We start from the raw sequence: 22204 nt of genomic DNA on the forward strand, positions 1-22204 counted from the left end.
AGGAAGACTCGTTTCCGGTGGCTTTGTGACAACCACGCCCAGCCATCTATCTTCCTTCCTCCACCTGTGCAGTCTTAGCCCAGCCTGCTAGGAACAATCTCTCGGGTCCTTTCCAACCTCCAACCTAGAAGGATTGCCTTTCTTCTCCCATTCAGCCTCTGATGCAAAAAAAGTTAATCCCATTGAGTCTCCAGACCAGCTGACAAAGGGTGCCGCAATCCCCACAATCCCTCTTTTCTTTCTTTCTTTCTTTCTTTCTCTCTCTCTCTCTCTCTCTCTCTCTCTCTCTCTCTCTCTCTCTCTCTCTCCCCACCCATGGATATTTTTTAATTTTTTAGTGCATTTTATTTTTTAATTTAATTTTATTGTTTAAAGTATTACATATAGTAGTACATATATCTCCTTTTTTACCCATTGACCTTCCCCAGCCCCCATATTTTAAATCTTTGTTTTTAAGTTAAATCTTTATTGTTTAAAGTATTACATATGTCCCTCCCCCCCCATTAATCCCTTTTAGCCTGCAATGCCCCCCCCCCAGGCCTCCACCACCCTATTTTCTGTGTCCATGGGTTATGCATATATGCATACAAGTTCTTTGGTTGATCTCTTCTCACCCACCCCCCTGCCTTCCCTCTGAGATTCAACTGTCTGTTCAATGGTTTTATGTCTCTGGATCTGTTTTGTTCATCAGTTTGTTTTGTTCATTAGATTCCACAAATGAGTGAGATCATGTGATGTTTATAGTTCTCTGACTGGCTTATTTCGCTTAACATAATTCTCTCCAGGTCCCACCATGCTGTCTCAAAGGGTAAGAGATCCTTCTTTTTTATAGCAGCGTAGTATTCCATGGTGTAAATGTACCACAGCTTTCTTATCCACTCATCTACTGATGGGTACTTGGGCTGTTTCCAGATCTAAGCTGTTGTAAATTGTGCTGCTATGAACATAGGGGTGCATACATTCTTTCTGATTGGTGTTTTGGGTCTCTTAGGATATATTCCTAGAAGTGGGATCACTGGGTCAAATGGCAGTTCTATATTTAATTTTGTGAAGAAACTCCATACTGTTTTCCATAATGGCTGCACTAGTCCATTGATAATAGAAAGAGTGGAAGGGAAGGTGGGGGGAGTGGGAGGGAGGGATAGAGAGACATAAATTGGTTGCCTCCCAGATGCAGCCCTCTTCTGGGCCTGGATCAACCTGCAACCCAGGTAAATGCCCTTTCCCAGGAATGAACCCGAGACCCAGTGCACAGGCCAACACTCTAACTACTGAGCAACACTGGCCAGGGCTCAATCTCTCCCTGACTTGAGTGAAGTGTTGCTAGTCCAGATTATTCCTACATCACTTTCCAGCTGCTGGCTGCCCTTTCTACAGGGAACCTCCCCGGTGAGGGCCACCGCCCCAAAAGTTGTCACTAGGCTTGTCCAGAGCCTCCTTTAGTAAGAGGCGGTTTGGTCCTAGGCAGGCTCCTCCCTTGATTAGGAACCACAGTCCTTTATGGGGTTTTTTGTTTTTTTGTCCTTTATGTTTTTAAAAAACTTTTCTGGTTCACTGGCACGTTCTTCTCAACTATTACTACTTTATTATTGTTAGATAGGTTTTAACCTCATGATATAGGTTCCATATATGTCAGACCCTGTACTAGGGTTTGATCTTAAAGTGTAGAGAGCAAGACAGAGACTTCCATGCCAGTTGTTACAGCAGTGTGGCGATCTTGATGTCAGGATGGGCCTTAGACTCCATGTCTCGAGGGACCAGAAGGATAAAATCTGATCCCACCCCTCAAGTCTTGCCACAGCCCTCCATGTCCCCTACAGCCAGCCAGAGGGAAGGGATACCTCTCACTCATCTATGTAAATCTCTTTCACCCATCTGACATAGTGTCTGGCATATAGCAGACTGCTTTCTCCTTAGTGATCTGACATGAGACTTTTAACTGTAGCTTGTGTTCAGAATAACAGCAACATTTCTTAGGTGCCGTAAGGTTATTTAAAGATATGATTACTCATAAAGAATGACATTCTTAAAAATTACACATTAAGAATGAAAAAAATTAAAAAGCCAATCAACCATGCTCCTTAAACACAGTTTGACATGTTATTTTGTAGAATAATTGTATGTTTGATGTTGTTTTATTTCAGTAAATGTGAGTCTTGGTAATTTTCTTTTCTATTTTTTAAAAAGTATGATTGCCCTGGCTGGTGTTGCTCACAGGTTTGATTCCAGGTCAAGGGGATAGGCCTGTGTTGCAGGTTTGATTCCCCACACCAGTATGGGCATGTGCAGAGGCAACCAACCAATGTGTCTCTCTCACACCAATCTCTCTCTCTCACTCGCTCTCTCCTCCCCCCCCACTCCCCCACACACAACTCTCTCCATTTCACTCTCCCTAAAATCAATGGAAAAATAACCGCAGGTGAGGGTTAACAAAAAGTTATGATATTATGTTTGGAACACTGAACAAGATGTACCTTCCTAAAAATTTTAAGTGCAGAGTGCAGTATTGTTCAGATAGGCCCAGTGTGTAGAGCAGATCTCCAGAACTTATTCCACTTGCATAATTGAAACTTTAATCCCACAGAGCAGCAACTCCCCACTTCCCCCTCCCTTAGTAACCACCATTCTACCCTGATTCTAAACAGTGTGACTATGACAACCCTGAGGATATACTTTTAACAACTTTCCTACACACCACACAGCAGTGTTAACTATGGCCATCATGTTGTACATTACCTCCCTAGTACTTGTTTATCTTACAACTGGACGTTTGTACCTTCCTCCAATATTAACGTATACATATTAGTTTATTACTGAACTTACTACCTTGATGAAGAATTTTCTGCTTAACTTTTAGTCTTGTCTTCCTAACCTGTCATTTTCCTGAAGCCCGAGACCCTGCCATCCTCAGTACCTATGACAGTGATGGGCAACCTTTTGAACTTGGTGTGTCAAACTTCGCCAAAAAACTGAGCATAACTCGGGTAGTGTGTCACTTTGAGGAAAAAAAACTAACTCCAAGACTCTAGTCGCAAATGTTTCATCCTCAGGAGCAGCAAATGTTTCATCCTCGGCATGCAGCCGCGTGTCATCAGAAATGGCTACACGTGTCAGTGCTGACACGCGTGTCATAGGTTCGCCATCACTGACCTATGATGTTATCTAGAACATAATGGGCACCCAAAGACTATCAAAGGAATGAATCACTGTGGGTGGGAGACAGTCTACAAGAGAGCAAACAGGTGACAGGATTGAAATGTCTATGAGTTTGAATGGGTGACCATGGACTTACAGACTAAGGGCCCTCATTCCCTTTTCCTGAGCTGTTCCTCCAGTCTCCCAACTCCAGATGCTCAGGACACAGAGCTGGCTGTCACATACCTCCCCGCCCCATATATAGTCAGTCATCTGAGACTGTGGATTCAGCCTCTTAATTCCTCCCAAATTCTTATCTTCTGTTTCATCTTCACACCACTGCCCTTAGCTCAGCCCACTTTCTCCTCTGCAGTAGCCTACTCACTAATCTTACCATCTCCCATCTTGTCTCTCCTAATCCCCATCCAGGAGCCAGAGTAAGCTTTCTAAAATGCACACCTCACCAGTACTTCTCAACTGGAGTCTATGATTTTTTTCCAGACTGCTGGATGAGGTTCCAACTCCATCAGTTAGATTACCAGACCCTCCATTACCTGGCCTCTGCCTAGCACTCTAGCTTTCCCTCCAGCCAGTCTGTGCTCTTCTCATCAGGTCTTTGTATGAGACATCCCTACACCTGGGATGCTGTCCATAACACACTTGCTCAAATCCATGCATAGGCTGGCAAAAGCACCCTTGTAGCATCTCAATTTTTGCTGAGACCCTAAGGCCGAGGACAAAATCTCAAGTGGCAAGGACCTTCCATTCTAAAGTTATCTTGAACCTTACCTCACATCATTTGTAAAAGAAACCAACTCCAGAAAATGCGACCTCAATGTGTAAGGTAAAAAAATACAACATTAGAATGAAAATGTAGAAATAGGTTCATGATCTTGGGGTAGACAAAACGTTTATTCACCAGAATTCAAACAGCACTAATAATAAAGGGGGAAGTAATAAGTTGAACTATGTAACACTTGGGCTATTATCTTCATCAAGGGACACCAGTAAGTGAGTGAAACCAGAAGCCAAGGAGTGGGAAGAGATATCTGTCGTACATTTTGGCAGTATTTAGAGAAGGTGAATAGCTACCAGTATAAACCGATGGCACAACCATTCCTCTCCTAGGGTCCTAGGGAGTACCCTACAAAAGGAACCCTTAGCCTCCACAGTCATCGGACATGAGTCTTCAAGAAAATCTAAATAAATGTAAAGCAGAAATAGAATGACCAAATTTATTAATAACTTTGCATTGTAACCAAAAATTCACAGGAAATTATCGACAATGTACAACTCTTGGGGCAGAAAGGAAATAAAATGAAAACTCTAATAACAAATAATTATAAAATCACAAACAGAACATTGAATACATTTTGTGGCATGTGATCCAAGCTAGGCTTAAAGTTTGTAGCATTCAATGCTTTCATCATTCCAAAGAGCAAAGAAAGAAAACACAGAATTCACAGGAAGTACATTCGGGGTAGGGTCTCCACCCTTCTATAAGCCGCTCACTATTCGTAGTACTTGTGTGGTGGGTACTGTTCTCTGCCCTTCCCAGTACTTTATGAGTTGGACATCTTCCCTTGCCCCTATCCTTTGGAAGTGCTCCACATTTCAGAAATGGGCTGTGTCCAAGGCTCAAATGATGCATAAACATAGCAGTGGGTGCACAGGGGATTCTGACATGTAGTGTAAGTGGGAGTCAAGGGAAGTGCTTGTTGGCACTGTCAGGGAAGCTCTGCGTAGTGCTCCAACTACTAGTCAGTGGCAATCAAACAGGAACAGCATAGCCATTTCCACATGACTGAAATATTGCACAGATACAGGTCAATTGGGCACATCTCCATCTACTGGAATACTGACCCTAGAACCAAAAGGAATTCCAGCATTTATATGCTCCTTACTCAAACCAATATCGTGGTTGGCTGGGCACAAAGACATTTTCATCATAAAGATTAAACAAGGTTTGCCTAGACAGAAAACAATCATATCTAGAACAGTGGCAAGAGTCAGTGAATACTCTAGAATTTATGTGCCTTGGAAGATGGGTTTTAAACACAGCAAAATACAAAGCTGTTCTAATGCATAAGCTCAAACAAAACTGTTCTTCCAAGACAGCCTAGTGCAAGTTAAAGCTTTGGTAGATTCGTGTCACTTTGCTTAGGAACTGTTTCCCTCAACAAATTCTCAAAGAATTCTTCTCTAAAGTGCATATTAAAGTGTGCTTTACTTAGGACACTTGTAGAACAATTGGTGCACTTCTATGGCTTCTCCCTGGAATGGTTTCTTGAATGAAAAACAAGGCTGGATCTCTGCCTATAGCTTTTCCCACAATATTCACACATAAATGGTTTCTCTGCAGTGTGTGACGCATAGTGCAACTTAAGGTCTCTTTGGCGTCTAAATGTTTTTCCACAACTCTGGCATTTATGGGGTTTTCCATTTGTGTGGATTTTTAGGTGTTGTATAAATTGTTTTCTATTACAAAATCGCAACTTACACTCGGGGCAAGTGGATACTCCTTGACTAGAAGAGGTTTTCTGGTGTTCTGTGAGGTGTGACAACTGAGTGAATCGCTTCTCACACACGCTGCATTTATAGGGTGCCTCTCTTGTGTGAACTCGAAGATGCCTTTGCAGGTTTGACCTACGAAGGAATCTTTTCCCACACTCAGGGCACCCATGAGGGAGCTTTCCTGAATGAATTTTCAGGTGCCCCTTAAAAACCTTTTTGGAAAGAAAATCTTTCCCACACTGAATACATTGGTGTAGTTTCTTTGGGGCACTGTTTTGTGCATAGCCTCTGGGGTTGAGAGGTTCTTCCTGGTTGGACCCCTCAGCGCTCTCTCCTGCAGAAGGATTCTGATCATAGAGAGGCCCTGTGTGGTCTCTGAGTAGCTGCTCTGCGGGATTTCCCATTAGGTAGTTTAGCTCTTCGAAGTCTTCTGGAAAATTGGGATTAAGAAGTGCATTTCTGTCTGAAGAAACAGAAAATAGATACATACTCTCCAGTTATTTCCGCTTTGACACATTTTTCTCTCCCAATATCAAAATGAAGACTGTGAACAGAAATTGCAGATGTCACCGTGTTCCAAGAGGAATGGAGAGCTAGTGACTGAGAAGAGTTATACTCAATGCTGCTGGGAAGATACAAACTTCCAAGTGCCATCCCAAACCTTGTTACCCTGGGAGTAAAGATTAATTTTTCTGTAGTTTCTTCCCGAGCATTGCATGAACCCTCACTTACCTAGGTTGAAGTCAAAAAATTCCAGGTCATCTAGTTCCTTGCAATCCCGTAGTTCTTGCCCCCAAGGCTCTTCGAGTGCAGGCTTTGGCGACAGGTATTCTAGCCATAGGAGAGATGGGAGGAAGGGTAGTATGAGTCAACACAGGTTTCTCCAGAGTCCAGGTCTCTTCTTGGACACATAGCCTCTCAAGATCTGCCTACTACCTTCTCAGCATTGCTTCACCAGGAGCCTCTGACAAGTCCTTTGTGTTTGTTGTGCTTTTTCGTTTTTCAGGATACCAGTAAGAACAAGACCCAAATGGTAGGGTGGGGGTGGGGGGGGAGATTCTATTGTGCTCATTTCAAATATATTTTCCTCCAGTCTATGGAAGGGAAGTGAATCAATTCTGGTGTGAAGTCAATGCACTGAATGAGTTCCACATCTGTTTTGAGAATGGAATTATGTAGGTGAGGGCCAGAACATGAATTCAATCTTTCTGAAGTGTTACCCTATTAAAACTGACAAACACTGTCTTATTGACTGCCAAGCAAAGAGAGAGACAGGCCAAAGTGTGGGGGTTAGGAGTGGTAACTGGAATAATTTTAGTAAGAGAAATGCAAGTTAAAATGGCAACTGAAGTAGGTCAGCAACAGCAAAAATAATCTGTACATGTTTGCTTCAGCAGAAGTCTAGAAGTCGATTCTCTGGAAACTAGCCAAAATAATCATTAAAAAGAGTGCTTCTCACTGTCAATCTAAGGAGAACCAGAAGATGTTCCTACACTCACTCTTCTCCTGGGTCTTACCACTGCCCCCCTCAGTGAGAGCTGCTGTGGCTCCTGCCTCTTTCCACACACCTTCCTTGGCTCTGTTCAAGTTTACTGATCTGCAATAAAGTGTAGGTTGGAAATGGCTCATTTCAGATTGAAATACAAGGACATCCTATATAATAAAAGGCTAATACGCAAATTGACCAAACAGCGCAACAACCGATTGCTATGATGCACCCTGACCACCAGGCGGCAGATGCTCAACACAGGATCTGCCCCGTGGTGCTCAGTGTGCTCCCACATGGGCGGCATCACTCAGCCAGAAGCTCTGAGCGGGTCTCAAGGCTGGGGAGCGCAGTGCAGTGGCAGCAGCCTCTCCCACCTCTTTAGTGACTGCTGGCTTAGGCAGTGGGGAGCCGGCCTAAGCTGACAGGAGGACATCCCCTGAGTGCTCCCGGACTATGAGTGGGCACACGCCTGGCTGAGGAAAATTTAACTTTCAGGACATTGTATCAAAGCATAGGACATTGACTAAAATGCCTTATTTCTACTTTCACAATGAAAATAATTTAAAATACAACTCTTCCTTTTGTTCATGCTTGCATCTCAAAGGTAAGCGCAGGATGAGAGGGTAGGAGCACAGGTCAAATAAACCTGGAGGTCGTGCATCAGAGGGAGCTGCCGTCAAGTGAAAGTGCTAGCGATCTGAAAAGTGGGGCGTGGACAGCAGCACAGCCTTAGGGTGCCAGAAACTTGGAGGCCCAGAATATACCCAGTAAGAGACACTTGAAAACCAGTTCAGAATGGCAGGATGTGTTCACAAGGTGCTTCCCATCCTGTACATAGAGCATAGAGTTGACACTCTTCAGGCTGTAGACTTACTTCATCACAGGTGACCATGAAACCAACTCAGACACCTGCCCCTCAGGTGAAAGGCAGTGAAAGATGAGACTAGTCAAGGACTAAAGCAGCCCTGGAGGCAGACTCTAGCACCCATGAGAACACGGCCAGGAGTATCATCACCAGGCAGCTGTGTCTCATGGACTTACCATCAGCCCAGCTGCCCCCTTCTGTGCAGCACCCAACCAAAGAGGACTGAGAGCTGTCACCTTACTTCCTCTCCCCAGCATAGTACTCCCTGGTGACAGCTTTCAGAGAGGCTGGCCCAAATTGAGCTCCTTGGTAGTGGTTAACCTCATGCACTTTGTCACTGGCTACCAACCTCACCCCACCCACATCCCTCCTCTGGAACATTCAGATCTTTGAGGATCAGGTGCCCCCAACCTCCACTGTCCGCACTCTCAAAGCCCTGCTCCCGGCACTATCACTAGTTTACATTCCCCAACCTATGCTCACAGCCCATGCCAGCTAAGGGCACTAACCATCCCCTTTCATCCATCTCACACCCTTCCGACCTCAGTTCCCATCTTTACTCATACAGTCAATAAAATACTGTCACAAATGCTGAATGAACTGGACACTGATTCAAAAGCCTTTCACAGATATCAGCCCTCCTTCTGTATGCCAACATAGGGAAACAGCCATGGCGCTCATCACAAGGCAAGCCTGTGAGTGGAGGCGAGCAGACATTAGTACTCATATGCTGTGGTCGGAGGGTAAATTGGTACAATAATTTTGTAGGACATTCGACCATATCTATTAAAGTTTTAGATGGATATGCCCCCTAATCAATCATACCTAATCTAGATATTTGTTCTGCTGACACATGCCCATGGAAAGATGCTGTGTGTTTGAGAGCTTGTCCCCAGGGCATTTTGGTCAAGAGTGAATGTCAGTCAGAAGTCATGCCTTGATGCCTACTTCTGCTGGCAGGGCTCTTCTCTACCCTCAAAGGCCACAGTAACCACCCCAGAAGTTGTGCTGGAAATGAGCCTAAGGTCATGAACGAGCACTCTCTGCTTTGGGCCCCGGGTTGTTCATTTCTTCACTCCCACCTGGGACTCGGTACTCAAAAGCCTGCAGGTGTCAAACTAAAATTCTCACACATCCAATTATTTAAAAATTAGCCCCAGAAACAGATTTTTAGCCACTTAGAGCCAGCCTCCTATGCATAGCTCAGAAAATATCACCCCACAACTGCTAGCCACTGAATAGATGGGAGCCTTACAGTTATGGGACCCCCAACTGCTGCTGCCCTTTGGAACGCCCTGACCTAGACTCCCAGTGTGCTTCTGGGCTATGACCTCACCAAGACAGGCAAGCCAGCCCTCTGAGCCCTTACTGCCTGGAAAGTTCCCTTGTTTTCCTCTCCTTCTGGCCCCTGACCTCCTCCACAAGCACACCTGACAGAGTTGCCCAACAAAGCTTGTGTGTGCTACTGCCACCTCCTGGTCATGCCATCTTCCTAGATCAGCCCCCAGATCCCTTGGACCCTGTACAAGTGTTAAGGAGGATGAGACTTTGGTGACCAGGAGGTAGAAATGGAGACCTCCCAGTCCACAGGACAAAGCATATCATATCACTTTAAACAGTGATGAGAAAGGGGTACTTTCCTTTCCTCCTAATCGATGTATTTTACTTGTTATATCATTCTCTTTCTCCCTTGTTTGATATACTAGTACTGGAATTTCCTGTACTTTGGAGACTCAAGTATTCAAATAAAGAGCAATAGTATTTCTCAGTATCATATGTGATCTCTGTATCTGACACTGTTGCTAAGAGAAGAAAATTCACACATGTAATAGTAACTCATGTGCAGAAAGATGTATAATTCAACACCACTTGGTAGGCTCTGCCACTTGTTGCAGGCATACACACAGAAATACAGATGTTTTAAAAAACTTGTTAACAGATCCGAGATGTAGGTAAGGTAGAGACTGGAGTATAAGTGGCAATGCTTTATATAGTTTGGCTTGACCTTAATGGATATACAGATGTCCTTTGGGCTTTTTCCTCCTGGTCACCTCTATGGAAAACAAGACACAGTCCATGTTTCTACATCACCAGCACTTACTAGAGCAAGCTACAAAATTTGGAACCTGAACAAATTGAATAAGTGCAGAAAATGAGACAAATTCATGACCAAACAACCACACGGTGGCGTTATGAGTTGAATTCTATGCTGGTGGTGGCAATGCACACATCACATGTGGTCCTACTCTTAGACCTGGAATGGACCAAGCCATCCTTTCCAAGGAGAGGGCAGAGTCTCACATGTATCCTTCCCCATTGTCTGCCAGACACTCAGAGAAGAGAGATGGCACTTGGAATGGAAATCACAAGAGAGAAGGAAAACCATAGGCAAGCACCACAGCTAGAATTTCTATTGCCTTCAAGAGCAAATGGGTCCAAGTGTCAAGGATATCCATTCTCATGCACTTAGGACATGGGAAAGCAAGGTACCCAGGCAAGGTACCCGCAAGTTTAACCGATTTTAGAATTCATACATAACGATGGTTTCTAAGATGATATCTCCCAGGGTCTGCCCAGAGAACCTTGTGCTTTATCACTCTATAAAATCCTGGAAAGACCTCGACCACCCTCCAGACATCCATGAACTTCTATGAGCCTTTCTTCCCCTGGACTTTCTCACTCAGAACTAACTCTTGTATTGTCTGGAGCAGTGGTTCTCAAAAGGTAGTATGTACAGCACTCACCTGGAGCTCCTGTTAAAAATGCTCCGAAGGTGATCCTGATATGGAGGATCCGCTTACCATTCCTGGAGAAACACTGGTCTAGGTTTTTATGGGTAAGATACGTATTCCTTTTACTGCAGCAAGCAATTAAATCCTTCTTAAAGGATCTGAAGTGAGTATATTAATAAAGTATCATGTTTGAATGGGACTCTTATGCCATAAGAACAACTGAGGCCCGTGGGACCCACAACACTACAGATTCCACTGATAAAAATTGGCTGGGGAAATTAATCTTTATTCATATCACACGTACTCCCCTCAATTTCCTTTATAATATTCTTGGTCAAAGACTCCTTCCTGAGTGGGCTCATTATCTTAAGAGATTTTGAATCCTGTTCGATCTAACAATGGCCATTGTGGGCAGCTGTTCCCCAAGGGATGTTTCCTACTACTACTATTTATAAGAGCTATCAATTTTCATCCATTATTCAGTGTTTCTATCCACCCCCACCCCTGGAGAGCTCCTGAATGCTCAAAAGAGAAATCAAGGAAGAGAAATAAAATCTTTGCCTTACCAAGAGGTTCCAGAAAGGGCTGGTCTTCCCCAGCAGCACCGTAGCATGGCTCCTGTGGGATCCACACATCTGCCAGTGGGGCCTCGGGGACAGTTCCCATTGCTTGGAATGGGGGTACCTCCAGGTGGGTATTTGGTATCATGTCTGCTATTCCGACTACTGCTGGATCTTCCAAGAGCATTTCCTGACTATCAATCTGGAGGAAATGCCAGAACCCATCACTCTAAAATTTATGTAGATCAGCAGTGCCCAATAGCAATATAATGCAAGCCACCCAAGTCATTAAAATTTTTCCTGTGGTCATATGAAAAATAAAATAAGTAGATAAAGTCAATCTTAATAATATGCATTATTTAAACCAGTATATCTAAGATATCATAATTTCATAATGTAATCAGCATAAAGAATTATTAATGAGATATTTCACCTACTTTATTGTCCACCCTAAGTCTTCTGAATGGGGTGTGCATTTTATACTTATAGCATATCCCAATTTGGACTAGCCACATTTCTAGTACTCAAGACCCACCCTTGGCTGGTGCCTACCACACTGACAATGCAGGATTAGACCACAGGCAGAAAATAGTCTCTTGTAGAAAGCCAAACAAGGAGACACAGAAAGGAAGGGAAACCATAAACGCATTCCATCCTGGAGGCAGGAAACTTTGGAAGAGTCCTTCATACAGGCTAACTGCAGAGCCCCATCTACACCCAAGACTCCAGTGCCCCTAATGCCCAACAAGAAGTACTTCCTCCCATCTCCAAAGATGATGCCCTGTGCTCAGCTATCGTATGTCCCAAAACGTTTTACTAGATGGTTCTGTTCACAGGACAGGGTCACCATTCCCAGGAGGTGTTTTTGAAATTATGGCAGGTGGTGGCTCGCAGAATTAGTGGGCAGAGACGTAAGTATAGATAATGCACAGTGCAGCATTGCTCCTGTGCCCCACCTACCTTCAAATATTCATGTAGGTAAAAAGAATCTGTCAAGAACTTCGCACTATTGGTCACATAATCACAAAATATTTTTGCAAATGTTAGCATGACTTGCATTTTCTGGGAAAGCACTCCTTTGGAAATCAAAGTCATGGTGATGTAAAGCACAGCAAAGGAAATATAGTCAATAATATTGTAATAACTATGTACGGTGCCATGTGGGTACTGGAAATATCAGGGGGAACACTTTGTAAAGTACATGGTTGTCTAACCACTAGGCTGTACATCTGAAACTAATACAAAACAATATTGAATACAAAATTTGACTTTGGGTGATGGGTACACAATGCAATATACTTACCATGCACGTATCATAGAAATGTACACTTGAAACCTATATGACTCTATTGACCAGTCATTCAATAAATATAATTTACATAAAAGAACTTTTTAAAAGTTTTTTTAAAAATCACTATACTACTATTTAGTCAGATTCATCAATTGTTTCTCCTTTGGAAAATCATACAATCAGCACCAGCACTGTTCATTGTGTTTAAGCTGGATTCATTTTAATAATTGCCTGTCATCTTCACAGTGATTCTGTGCAGAGAAGCAAGCATCTGTGTACTTCATCAGATATTCTGATGTGCTCAAGCCCAGACATGTGGACACTGAAAAGTTTTTTAGTTTATAATAAACTACCTAACTATTCCTTTCTATTTCTTCTTGATTCCACTTGACTCAGATTTGGCAAACTTGGTTTGCAAAGATCATATTGTAAATATGATCATATAGTAAATATTTTAGGCTTTGTGTGCCACATTCCTTCTTCCTCTTTTTTTTAAACAATGTTTTAACTGGTAAAATTCATTATTAGCTTAGGGGTATACAAAACAGCCGTGGGTGGATCTGGTCTACAGGCCCTAAAGCATAACACCAGTGTTTTTTGATGAATGACTGTAAGTAGGTTATATTATCTACGAATTTCATTTAAGTATATTTACTGGGACATTACAAAATAGTTGTTACAGAGGGGAATTGGCTAAGATGAGGTTGGAAACCTCTGACCCATATGTTTTCTCCAGCAGAAGAGACATGAAAAGGACTGTGCAGAAATTTGGGGCATAAGAATGACAGAGACAAATGTCAGATCCAATCCCACCTGCCTTTGATACCCTTTTGGTCTAGTTCCCCAGATCCCAAACTCTTTTCTCACCTTTGTCTCTGTTGTCTCAGGTTTCATCTGTATTTCTTCTAGGAGTGACAGAATTCTTTCTGTACTCTCGGGGCATAGTTCTGTCTCCCAGGTCTCTAGCTCCTGGGGCATAATTGTTAGGTATTGTTCCAAAGTTAGAAGCTTCACCATTTGTTCCTTAGAACACATCTTTGGCTTCAGCCATTCAGAGCAAAGCTCCAGGAGTTTGTTGAAAACATCACGAGGCCTGGCTGCTTCTTTGTACTGGAACTTCCTGAAGCGATGACGGAAGACTTCAGAGTCATTATCATACTCTTGAAACACTGAGCTAGGATTCAAGGAGGCATGGATTGCAGAACCCAAGACAGTCATCATTGCTGCCTTCCAGCAATGTACAATTTACCTGCTGTCTAAATTCCCAGGTTCCAATGTGTTTCTTTGTGTATTTCCTGGGGGTAGACACCTACTGCTGAGGAAAGTGCAAATGAGAGAAGCAGCATTGCTTATCAAAGGGGATCCTTATCTCCCTTAAATGCTTGCTTTTTAGCAAAGCCCTAAAGTAGTAGATAATATTCTTTTGGGTAGTTTTAAGAATCTGACAAAAATGTTAAAAGGCCCCCTTGGAGTGGCTCAGTGGTTGAAGTGGCTCAGTGATTGAGTGTCTACTTCTGAACCAGGAGGTCACGGTTCAATTCCCAGTTGGGGCACATGCCCAGATTGTGGGCTTGATGTTGGAGAAATTGGAGAGATACATGCAATAAAAATGAAACTAGACCATCTTATTACACCATATACAAGAATAAATTCCAAATGGATTAAATATTTAAATGTAATACTTGAAACCTTAAAAGTACTACAAGAAAACATAGACAGTAAAATCTTGGACATTTCTCTTAGGAATATATTTTCTGATATAGTTCCTAGGAGAGGGAAAAACAAAGAAAAAATAAACAAATGGGACTACATCAAACTAAGAAGTGTTTACACAGCAAAGAAAACCTTCAACAACAACAAAAAAGACAGTCTACTGAACGTGGAAAGATATTCCCCAGTGATATATTTGATAAGGGGTTAATACTCAAAATTTATATTTAAAAAAACACATACAACTCAACACCAAAAAAATAACAAATCATCCAATTAAAAATATACAGAGGATCTTAATAGAGACTTCTCCAAAGAGGACATACAGATGGTAAACAGACATATGAAAAAGTGCTCAACATCACTAATCATCAGAAAACACAAATTAAAACCTCAATGAGATATCACCTCACACCTGTCAGAATGGCTACCATCTATAAATCAACAAACAATACATGTTGGTGAGGCTATGGAGAAAAGGGAAGCCTTGTGCACTGTTGGTTCAAATGCAGATTAGTCCACACACTATGGAAGACAGTATGGGAATTTCTCAAAAAGTTAAAAATGGAATTGCCTTATGATACAGTAGTTCCACATACCGGTATATATCCGAAGAAATCCAAAACACTCATTTGAAAGACTATATGCACTACTATGTTCATTGCAGCATTATTTATAATTGTCAAGATATGGAAGGCACCCATGTGCACATCAATAGAAGAATGGATACAAAAATTGGTGGTTCACCCTGGTTGCTGTGGCTGAGTTGGTAGGGTGTCATCCTGCATACGAAAGGTTGCTTGATCAATTCCATATCAGGGCACATGCTAGGGTTGTGGGCTTGAGTCCAGGTTGGGGGTGGGTGCATGAGGCAGCCGATCAATGTTGTGCACTCCCATCCATGTCTCTATCTTCTCCCTTCCTCTCTCTCTCTTTCTCTAAAAGAAAAAAATCAGTGAACTATTCTCTAAAAAAAGTGGTGGTACATATATATAATGGAATATTATTGAGCCATAAAATGAAGAAAATGTTACTATTTGTGTGGATGGACCTAGAGGGTATTATGCTAAGTGAAATAATTCAGTAAGAGAAAGACAAATACCATATGATTTTACTTATGTGACATCAAAAGAACAATATAAACAAACAAAATACAAACTCATAGAAACAGAGAACAGACTCATGTTTTCCAGACAGGAGGCAGTTTGTGGGGCTGGGTGAGAAATGTGAAGGATTAAGAAGTACAGGTGGTAGTTACAAAATAATCACAGAGATTGAACTACAGCATAAGAAATATAGTCAATAATATTTCAATAACTATGTATGGTGCTAAATGGGTACTGGAAATTTGGGGAAGGGACACTTTCTAAAATATATGATTGTCTAATTACTATGCTCTGCAATGGAAAGTAATACAAAACTATGTTGAATGTAAACTGTAAACTGTAAAAAGGAAAATGAATGTATGTTAAAAATGTAAATGCAATGATTTAAATAAAAGTGATCTTGGCAAAAAAAAGAGATTTATTTGGATGAAAATGTTAGACATATTGTTTAAAAATCACTCACATTGCCAGAAATATACTTATTTATATGTAGGAAAAGTTTTGACATATTGTGAGACATCTTATAATATAAAGCAACAACAACAAAATCTGATGAAAGCAATGGACTCACTTGCTAGAAAATTACATGCACATTTCCAATTCTGAATCCAATTTCCAAAAAGTTTATAAAATGTCCAAACTGATCCATAAAACCTCTAGAACTTCTATCCAATGTGGCAGGCACTAGAGCCAGTGGATATTTACATTGAAATTTATTAAAATAGCACATCACCCTGCTGGCGTAGCTCAGTGGTTGAGCATCGACCTATGAACCAGGAGGTCATGGTTTGATTCCTGGTTAGGGCATATGCCTGGGTTGCGGGCTCAATCCCCAGTGTGGGGAGTGGGAGAGGCAGCTGATCAATGATTCTGTCTCATCACTAATATTTCTATCTCACTCTCCCTTCCTCTCTGAAATCAATAACAAAAATATATATTTAAATAAAATAAAATAGCATATCATCTCCTAGCTACATTCCAGGAGTAATACTTATTATACTAGTGAGGAAACCTGAAAGTTCACATAGCTTTTAGTAACCCTCAGTCACCTGCAGTTATGGGCATCTTAGCAAGAGCCATGCTCTGCAAAGACAGCAACTTATCAATCTCTCATTTTTCTCCACTTCAGGTATGTGTAGTTGAGCCAACATCATCAGGAACCTCATATGCATTCCCAGGGTTTTTCTCATGACAAAAACACACTGCCCAGAGCAGGCCACCAGGATCTGGTCTGCATTAATAACGAAGGACAGTTATCATGTTCAGCACGCTAAGTACCAGGTGCTATTCCAAGCCATATATATAAACACACACACACACACACACACACACACACACACACACACACACCCTATCTAATAAAGAGGGAATATGCTAATTGACCATCACTCCATCACAAAGATGGCTGCACCCACAGCTGAAGCCAAGTTCCCATAAGGAGCCTTAATGAGCAATCAGCAGGGACCTGAGGCTACGCCCTCCCCGGACCCCATGGGGCTTGACAAGGGACCTTAGGCTGCGCCCCCCACCTGACAAGGCTTGACAGGGGACCTCAGGCCATGCCCCCCGCCCTGGCATCAGGCTGGGGGACCTCAGGCTGCACCCCCGCCCTAGTGCCAGGCCAGGGGACCTGAGGCCATGCCCCCCGCCCAGCGGGGCTTGACAGGAGACCTCAAGGTGTGCTTCCCATCCTGGTCCTGGGCTAAGGGACCTCAGGCTGCTCCCCCAACCCCAGCGCCAGGCGGGGGGACCTCAGACTGCACCCCCTGCCTGGCGGGGCTTGACAGGGGACCTCAGGCCATGCCCCCAGCCCCAGCATTGGGCCAGGGGACCTCAGGCTGCTCCCCCTGCCCCAGCGCCAGGCCGGAGGACCTCAGGCCGTGCCCACCACCAGGTGGGGCTTGACAGGGGACTTCAGGCCACACCCTCCACCTCGGCACCAGCCTGGGGGACCTCAGACTGCACCCCACACCCAGCGGAGCTTGACGGGGTACCTGAAGCTGCACCCCCCTCCTGGTACTGGGCCAAGGGACCTGAGGCTGTGCCCCGCCCCTGCCTGGCGGGTTTGATGGGGTGACCTCAGGCCATGTCCCCCACTCAGCCGGGCTTGAAAGGGGATCTCAGGCCGTGTCCCCCACCTGGCAGGGCTTGATGAAGGCATGCCCCCGGCCCTGGTCTAGGCTGAGGGACCTCAGGCTATGCCCCCTGCCCAGCAGGGCTTGACAAGGGTGGGACTGGCTGGGTCTAGATCTAGCCTAATGGGGGGGGGGGCAGCCGGGTCTGGGTCTCACGGGATTTTGAGGCGCATGTGGGTGGGCATGGACTTGACTCTGGGTCCCATGGTGTGCCCCAGACTCTGACAGGAAGAAAGTTTTCATATACATTTTATTCATTTTCTTTCATCTCTGACACTTCTATTATAGAGAAAGGGCAAATAGCAATATTAAATTTTTCCTCTAATTAATCTCCTTTGAATGTGCACAAATTTCATGCACCGGGTCACTAGTGTGTGTATATATATATATATATATATATATATATATATATTCATTTAGCCCTCACCTAATGTTAGAAAGTGGGTACTAGTTTTATGTCCTGAATACAGACGAGGGCACTGAGGCTTGAGGCTTCGGAGAACTGAATAACATGTCCCAGAACCCATAGCAAATGCCAGAGGGAAATGGTGATAAGGTTAGAAACTTAGCCTCCTGCAGTGCTCATGTCTAAAACTATGCATACTAGAACTAATAAATGAATTTGGAAAAGTAGCAGGATACAAAAAGTAAAATAAAATTATCAAGTAAAATAATAAAATAAATAAAAACATCCAAATGTTCTTAGTGAAATCTCTGAGGTGACATAGGCAGTCGCAGTACCTTTGTATTTGCCCACACAGCTCGGGATGAAGAAAAATAAAAATACTCACGGCTCTCTTCCTGCCCGGTCATAAAAAAACTTCACTCTGTTCCCATCTCATCCCTGTGCTAGTTTCTTAAATGACACCCAGTACTTCTCTTTGTAACATCTGCTTTTAAAATGGCCTTTGGGGTATCCAATTTCTTGAAAAGTGAACAACAGCATGCCTGGCACAGAGACGGCTCTTGTCCAGAGAACGAATTGCTAGAAAGCTTCTATTCCCCACCCTGCCAGTCTAGGCACCTAAGGGGAACCCTAACGATTTAGTCTGGGGACCCACCTTTCATGTACTCCAGTGTCACAGCTGGGCAGCTCTTCCCTTACTGACCCAAACCTTGTACCAGGTCTCCCATGGAATTGACCCTCCGGTTTTCCCTCCTTCGGCCCTTCCGGATGAAAACTTCACTTCCCCACAGGCCCGATGCCTTCTCTCCAAACCCTCCGGAATGAGCCCGTGCTCACAGTCCAGTGATTAAAGAAGTGTGCGGAGCCCTAGCCGGTTTGGCTCAGAGAATAGAGCATTGGCCTGTGGACTGAAAGGACCCGGTTTCAATTTGGTCAAGGGCACCTCCGTTGCAGGCTTCTCCCTGGCGAGGGCCCTGATCCTGGCGCCTGCAGGAGATAACCAATCCATGTGTTTCTCTCACATCAGTATTTCTCTCGTACTTTCCCTCTCTTCCACTCTCTCTAAAAATCGATGGGGAAATATCCTCGGGTTAAAAGAAGAAGAAGAAGAAAGAGAGAGGTGTGCGGAAAGAGGCACCGGGAGTCTTGAAAAGAGGACCCTAGGGGAAAGGATAGGGGGACGAGACCCAGACATTCTAAAAGCGGGTTTAAAATCCGAGGCCAGCCCCTGGCGGGTGTGGCTCAGTTGCTGGGGCGACCTCCCTTGCACCAAATGGTGGCCAGTTCCCTTCTGGCCCTTTGCTGGCTCAATTCCCCACTAGGGGGCGTGCGGGAGGCAGCCGATGGGTGGCGCGCTCGCACTTAGATCTCTCTCTATCCCTCGCCCTTCCTCCCGCCAACAATAAAGTATTTAAAAGATAAAGTAAATAAAGTCGGACGCCTGTGGCGAGCGCCCAGCGCGGTGCTCTCGCAGCGCAGATGTCTCGCTTCCGGGAGGGCGCCCCCGGCCCCGGAGGAGCCCTGGCAGCCTCGCTGGTTGACTTAATTTCGGACCCGCCGCCTTCGCTAGTCCTCGCTCTGGAGCCACGTGGGCTTCTGGGTGCGAAGGAAGCCGCCGCTCCTTCCATTTTCTCTCGGATCAGCAGGGAGGGGGCCTGGTGCCCGCAGTTCCCCCATTTCCCGCTCCCGGTTAAGGTGTATGTGTGTGGGGGGGAGGGGTGCCCGCCACTGTCTCCACACACCCCCGCCCTCGCCCGTGAAGGGACCTAAGCCCGGTGCCTCCAGCCCCTCCTTCGCGTCCCGCTGCAGTTTAGGGTCAGGGCCTTGGGCCTGCGGCTCCTTCCATTTTCTCTTTTATAGACGGGAAGGGGTCTGGTGCTCGCCCCCCTTCACGTCCTGCTCCGGGCTGTGGTCTGGGGTGTGTGCCTGCCTCCTGTCCGCATCCCCCACCCGTGAGGGACGGCGCCCCCCTCCCCCCGCGCCCCCCGTCATTCCAGCTCCTGTTTAGGTCGAGGGTGGGGGATGGGGGTGGGCGTGGGCCCGCCGCTGTGTCCCCGCACCCCCCCCCCCCCCGTGAAAGGACCGAAGCCCAGTGTCCCCGGACGCCCTCCTTCATTTCCAGCTCCAGGTGAGGGTCCAGGACGTGTGTCCGCCCCTCTTTCCATGAAGGGGCGGTAATTCGGGCATCTCCGCCCGTGAAGGGGCGGTAATCCCCTGCCCGTGAAGGGGCGGTAATTCGGGCCTCACCGAATTCGGGCACCTCCTTCATGTCACCGCCCTGAAGGGAGGGTAATGTCCTGCTCCGGGTTGGGGGTGGGGTGCCCGCCTCTGTCTCCACAGGCCCGACCGTGAAAGGGACCAAAGCCCATTTGCTCGCGCCCACCCCTCGGTTCCTGGCCGTCGGCGGAGGGATGGCACCGGCGCCTGCCGCCCGCTCCTTCCATTCCCGCGCCTGTGTCGCTGTGTTGGGACGGGACGGGCGCCCGCCGCTTACTTTCCCAAGCACGTCACGCTGAGGACCAGCGGCCCGCGCCCGCGCCTCCTCCCAGTCCCTTGGCCAGGACGGTGCTCCAGGCGGGCCGTCGGAGCGGGGGCGTCCCCGGGAGCCCGCTCCGCACACCCATTGCAGTCTCCCCCACCCCACCCCACCCCACCCCACCCCCGACACTAGGGACTCACTTCTGCCCGACGCCGACCGCTGCGCTCTCCAGCAGGTCCTGGTGCTGGCCGTCCTAGGTCCTAGGCGTCCATTCAGCCTAGGCTTGGCCAGGACCCCACTGCGTGCCCCCCGGCAGGCAGACCGGCTCTTTCCTCCCAATGGCTGGGGGGCGGGGCCAACAGGGTCTTCTTAGAGTTGGGACTTGGCGGGCTAGGCGCTCCGCACGGGGGAGCAGGTCCGGGTGGGAACACTTGTGAGTTTCCTGAGGCCCAGTCAGGATTCTACACCCTCTGTGGCAAGAGACTCCCCGGAGAGCTGGTTCAAAACTCAGATTTCTGCCCCAGCCGGTTTGGCTCAGTGGGTACAGCGTCCGCCTGAGGACTGAAGGGTCCCGGGTTCCATTCCGGTCAAGGGCGCGTGCCCGGGTTCCAGGCTCCGTCCCCAGTAGGGGGCGTGCAGGAGGCAGCCAATCGGTGGCTCTCTCTCATCATTGATGTTGCCATCTCTCTCTCTCCCTCTCCCTTCCTCTCCGAAATCAATAAGAATATTTAAAAAACAACACCTCAGATTTCTCACCCGCACCCCCAAACCCTGAGCTCCTGACACTCGCATTAAGGACATTTTAATAAGTGTTCCTCCGGTTTGACTGGCCCGTTGTTGTTCTAATATTTGCGTTTATGAAACACGAGAGACCTCAAACTTGAGAGAAATAATGAACCAGGTAGAATTACTAAATTATTAAAAATGTTTAAATGTCTCAAAAAATGTAGTGACCACGTGAATCAGCAATTTCACTCCCTAGTACATATACTGTATATCCAAGACGACTCAAAACATGTCCACGCAAGCAATCGTACACAAATATGCATGTCAACTTTATTAATAAGAGCCAAACAGAGCCCTAGTCGGTTTGGCTCAGAAGTTACAGCGTCAACCCGAGGAATGAAGAGTCCTTGGTTCCATCCCAGTCAAGGGCAAGTACCTCCATTGCAGGCTCGATCCCTGGTCGCCAGCAGCAGGCAACCAATCGATGTGCCTCTCTCATATCAATGTTTCTCTCTTTCGGTCTCTCCCCACTCCCCTCCCCCACTACCCCCTACTCTCTCTCTAAAAGAAAATCAATGGTGACGATTAACACACACACACACACACACACACACACACACACACACACACACACACACCAGAGGAAACAACACGAATGTCCATCCAATGATTATTGGATAAACAAAGTGGTACATCTGTGCAATGGGGGAGTATTTAGCCACGTAAAAGAATGAAGTAGTGAGGTCTTCTACCACAGTATTTTGAAAACAGTGTGCTAACTGAAAGAAGCCAGTCACAAAGCTATACATTGTAGGACTCCATGTGTAGGAAATGTACGAAATAAGCAAACCCATAGAGCCAAAACTGAGATTTGTGATTGCCAGGGCTCGTGGTGTTGGGGATGATAGTGATGATTGCTGATGGGTATCTGTTTTCTTCTGGATAGGTAGTGATGTTACATGGTTGCAGAGCGTTATGAATATACTAAAATCACAAAATTTTACATTTTAGAGTGCGATATTTATGGTATGTTTATTTTGTCTCGCAATAAATAAA

The 22204-nt window shown here is 45.5% G+C and overlaps 1 protein-coding gene across 1 annotated transcript; it reads right to left on the bottom strand.

The window, feature by feature from the left end:
- Positions 1 to 5288: 5288 nt before the first annotated feature.
- On the bottom strand, positions 5289 to 13807 carry LOC307095755 (zinc finger protein 449-like; the record flags this gene model as incomplete). Its single annotated transcript, XM_079765242.1, has 4 exons — positions 5289 to 6112; positions 6382 to 6480; positions 11302 to 11497; positions 13454 to 13807. 4 exons carry the CDS (start codon positions 13805 to 13807, stop codon positions 5397 to 5399), a joined length of 1365 nt encoding a protein of 454 aa, XP_079621368.1. The 3' UTR covers positions 5289 to 5396.
- Positions 13808 to 22204: the final 8397 nt, after the last annotated feature.

Source organism: Cnephaeus nilssonii, assembly GCF_951640355.1.
Source record: "Cnephaeus nilssonii genome assembly, chromosome: X".
NCBI classification, from domain to species: Eukaryota; Metazoa; Chordata; class Mammalia; order Chiroptera; family Vespertilionidae; genus Cnephaeus; species Cnephaeus nilssonii.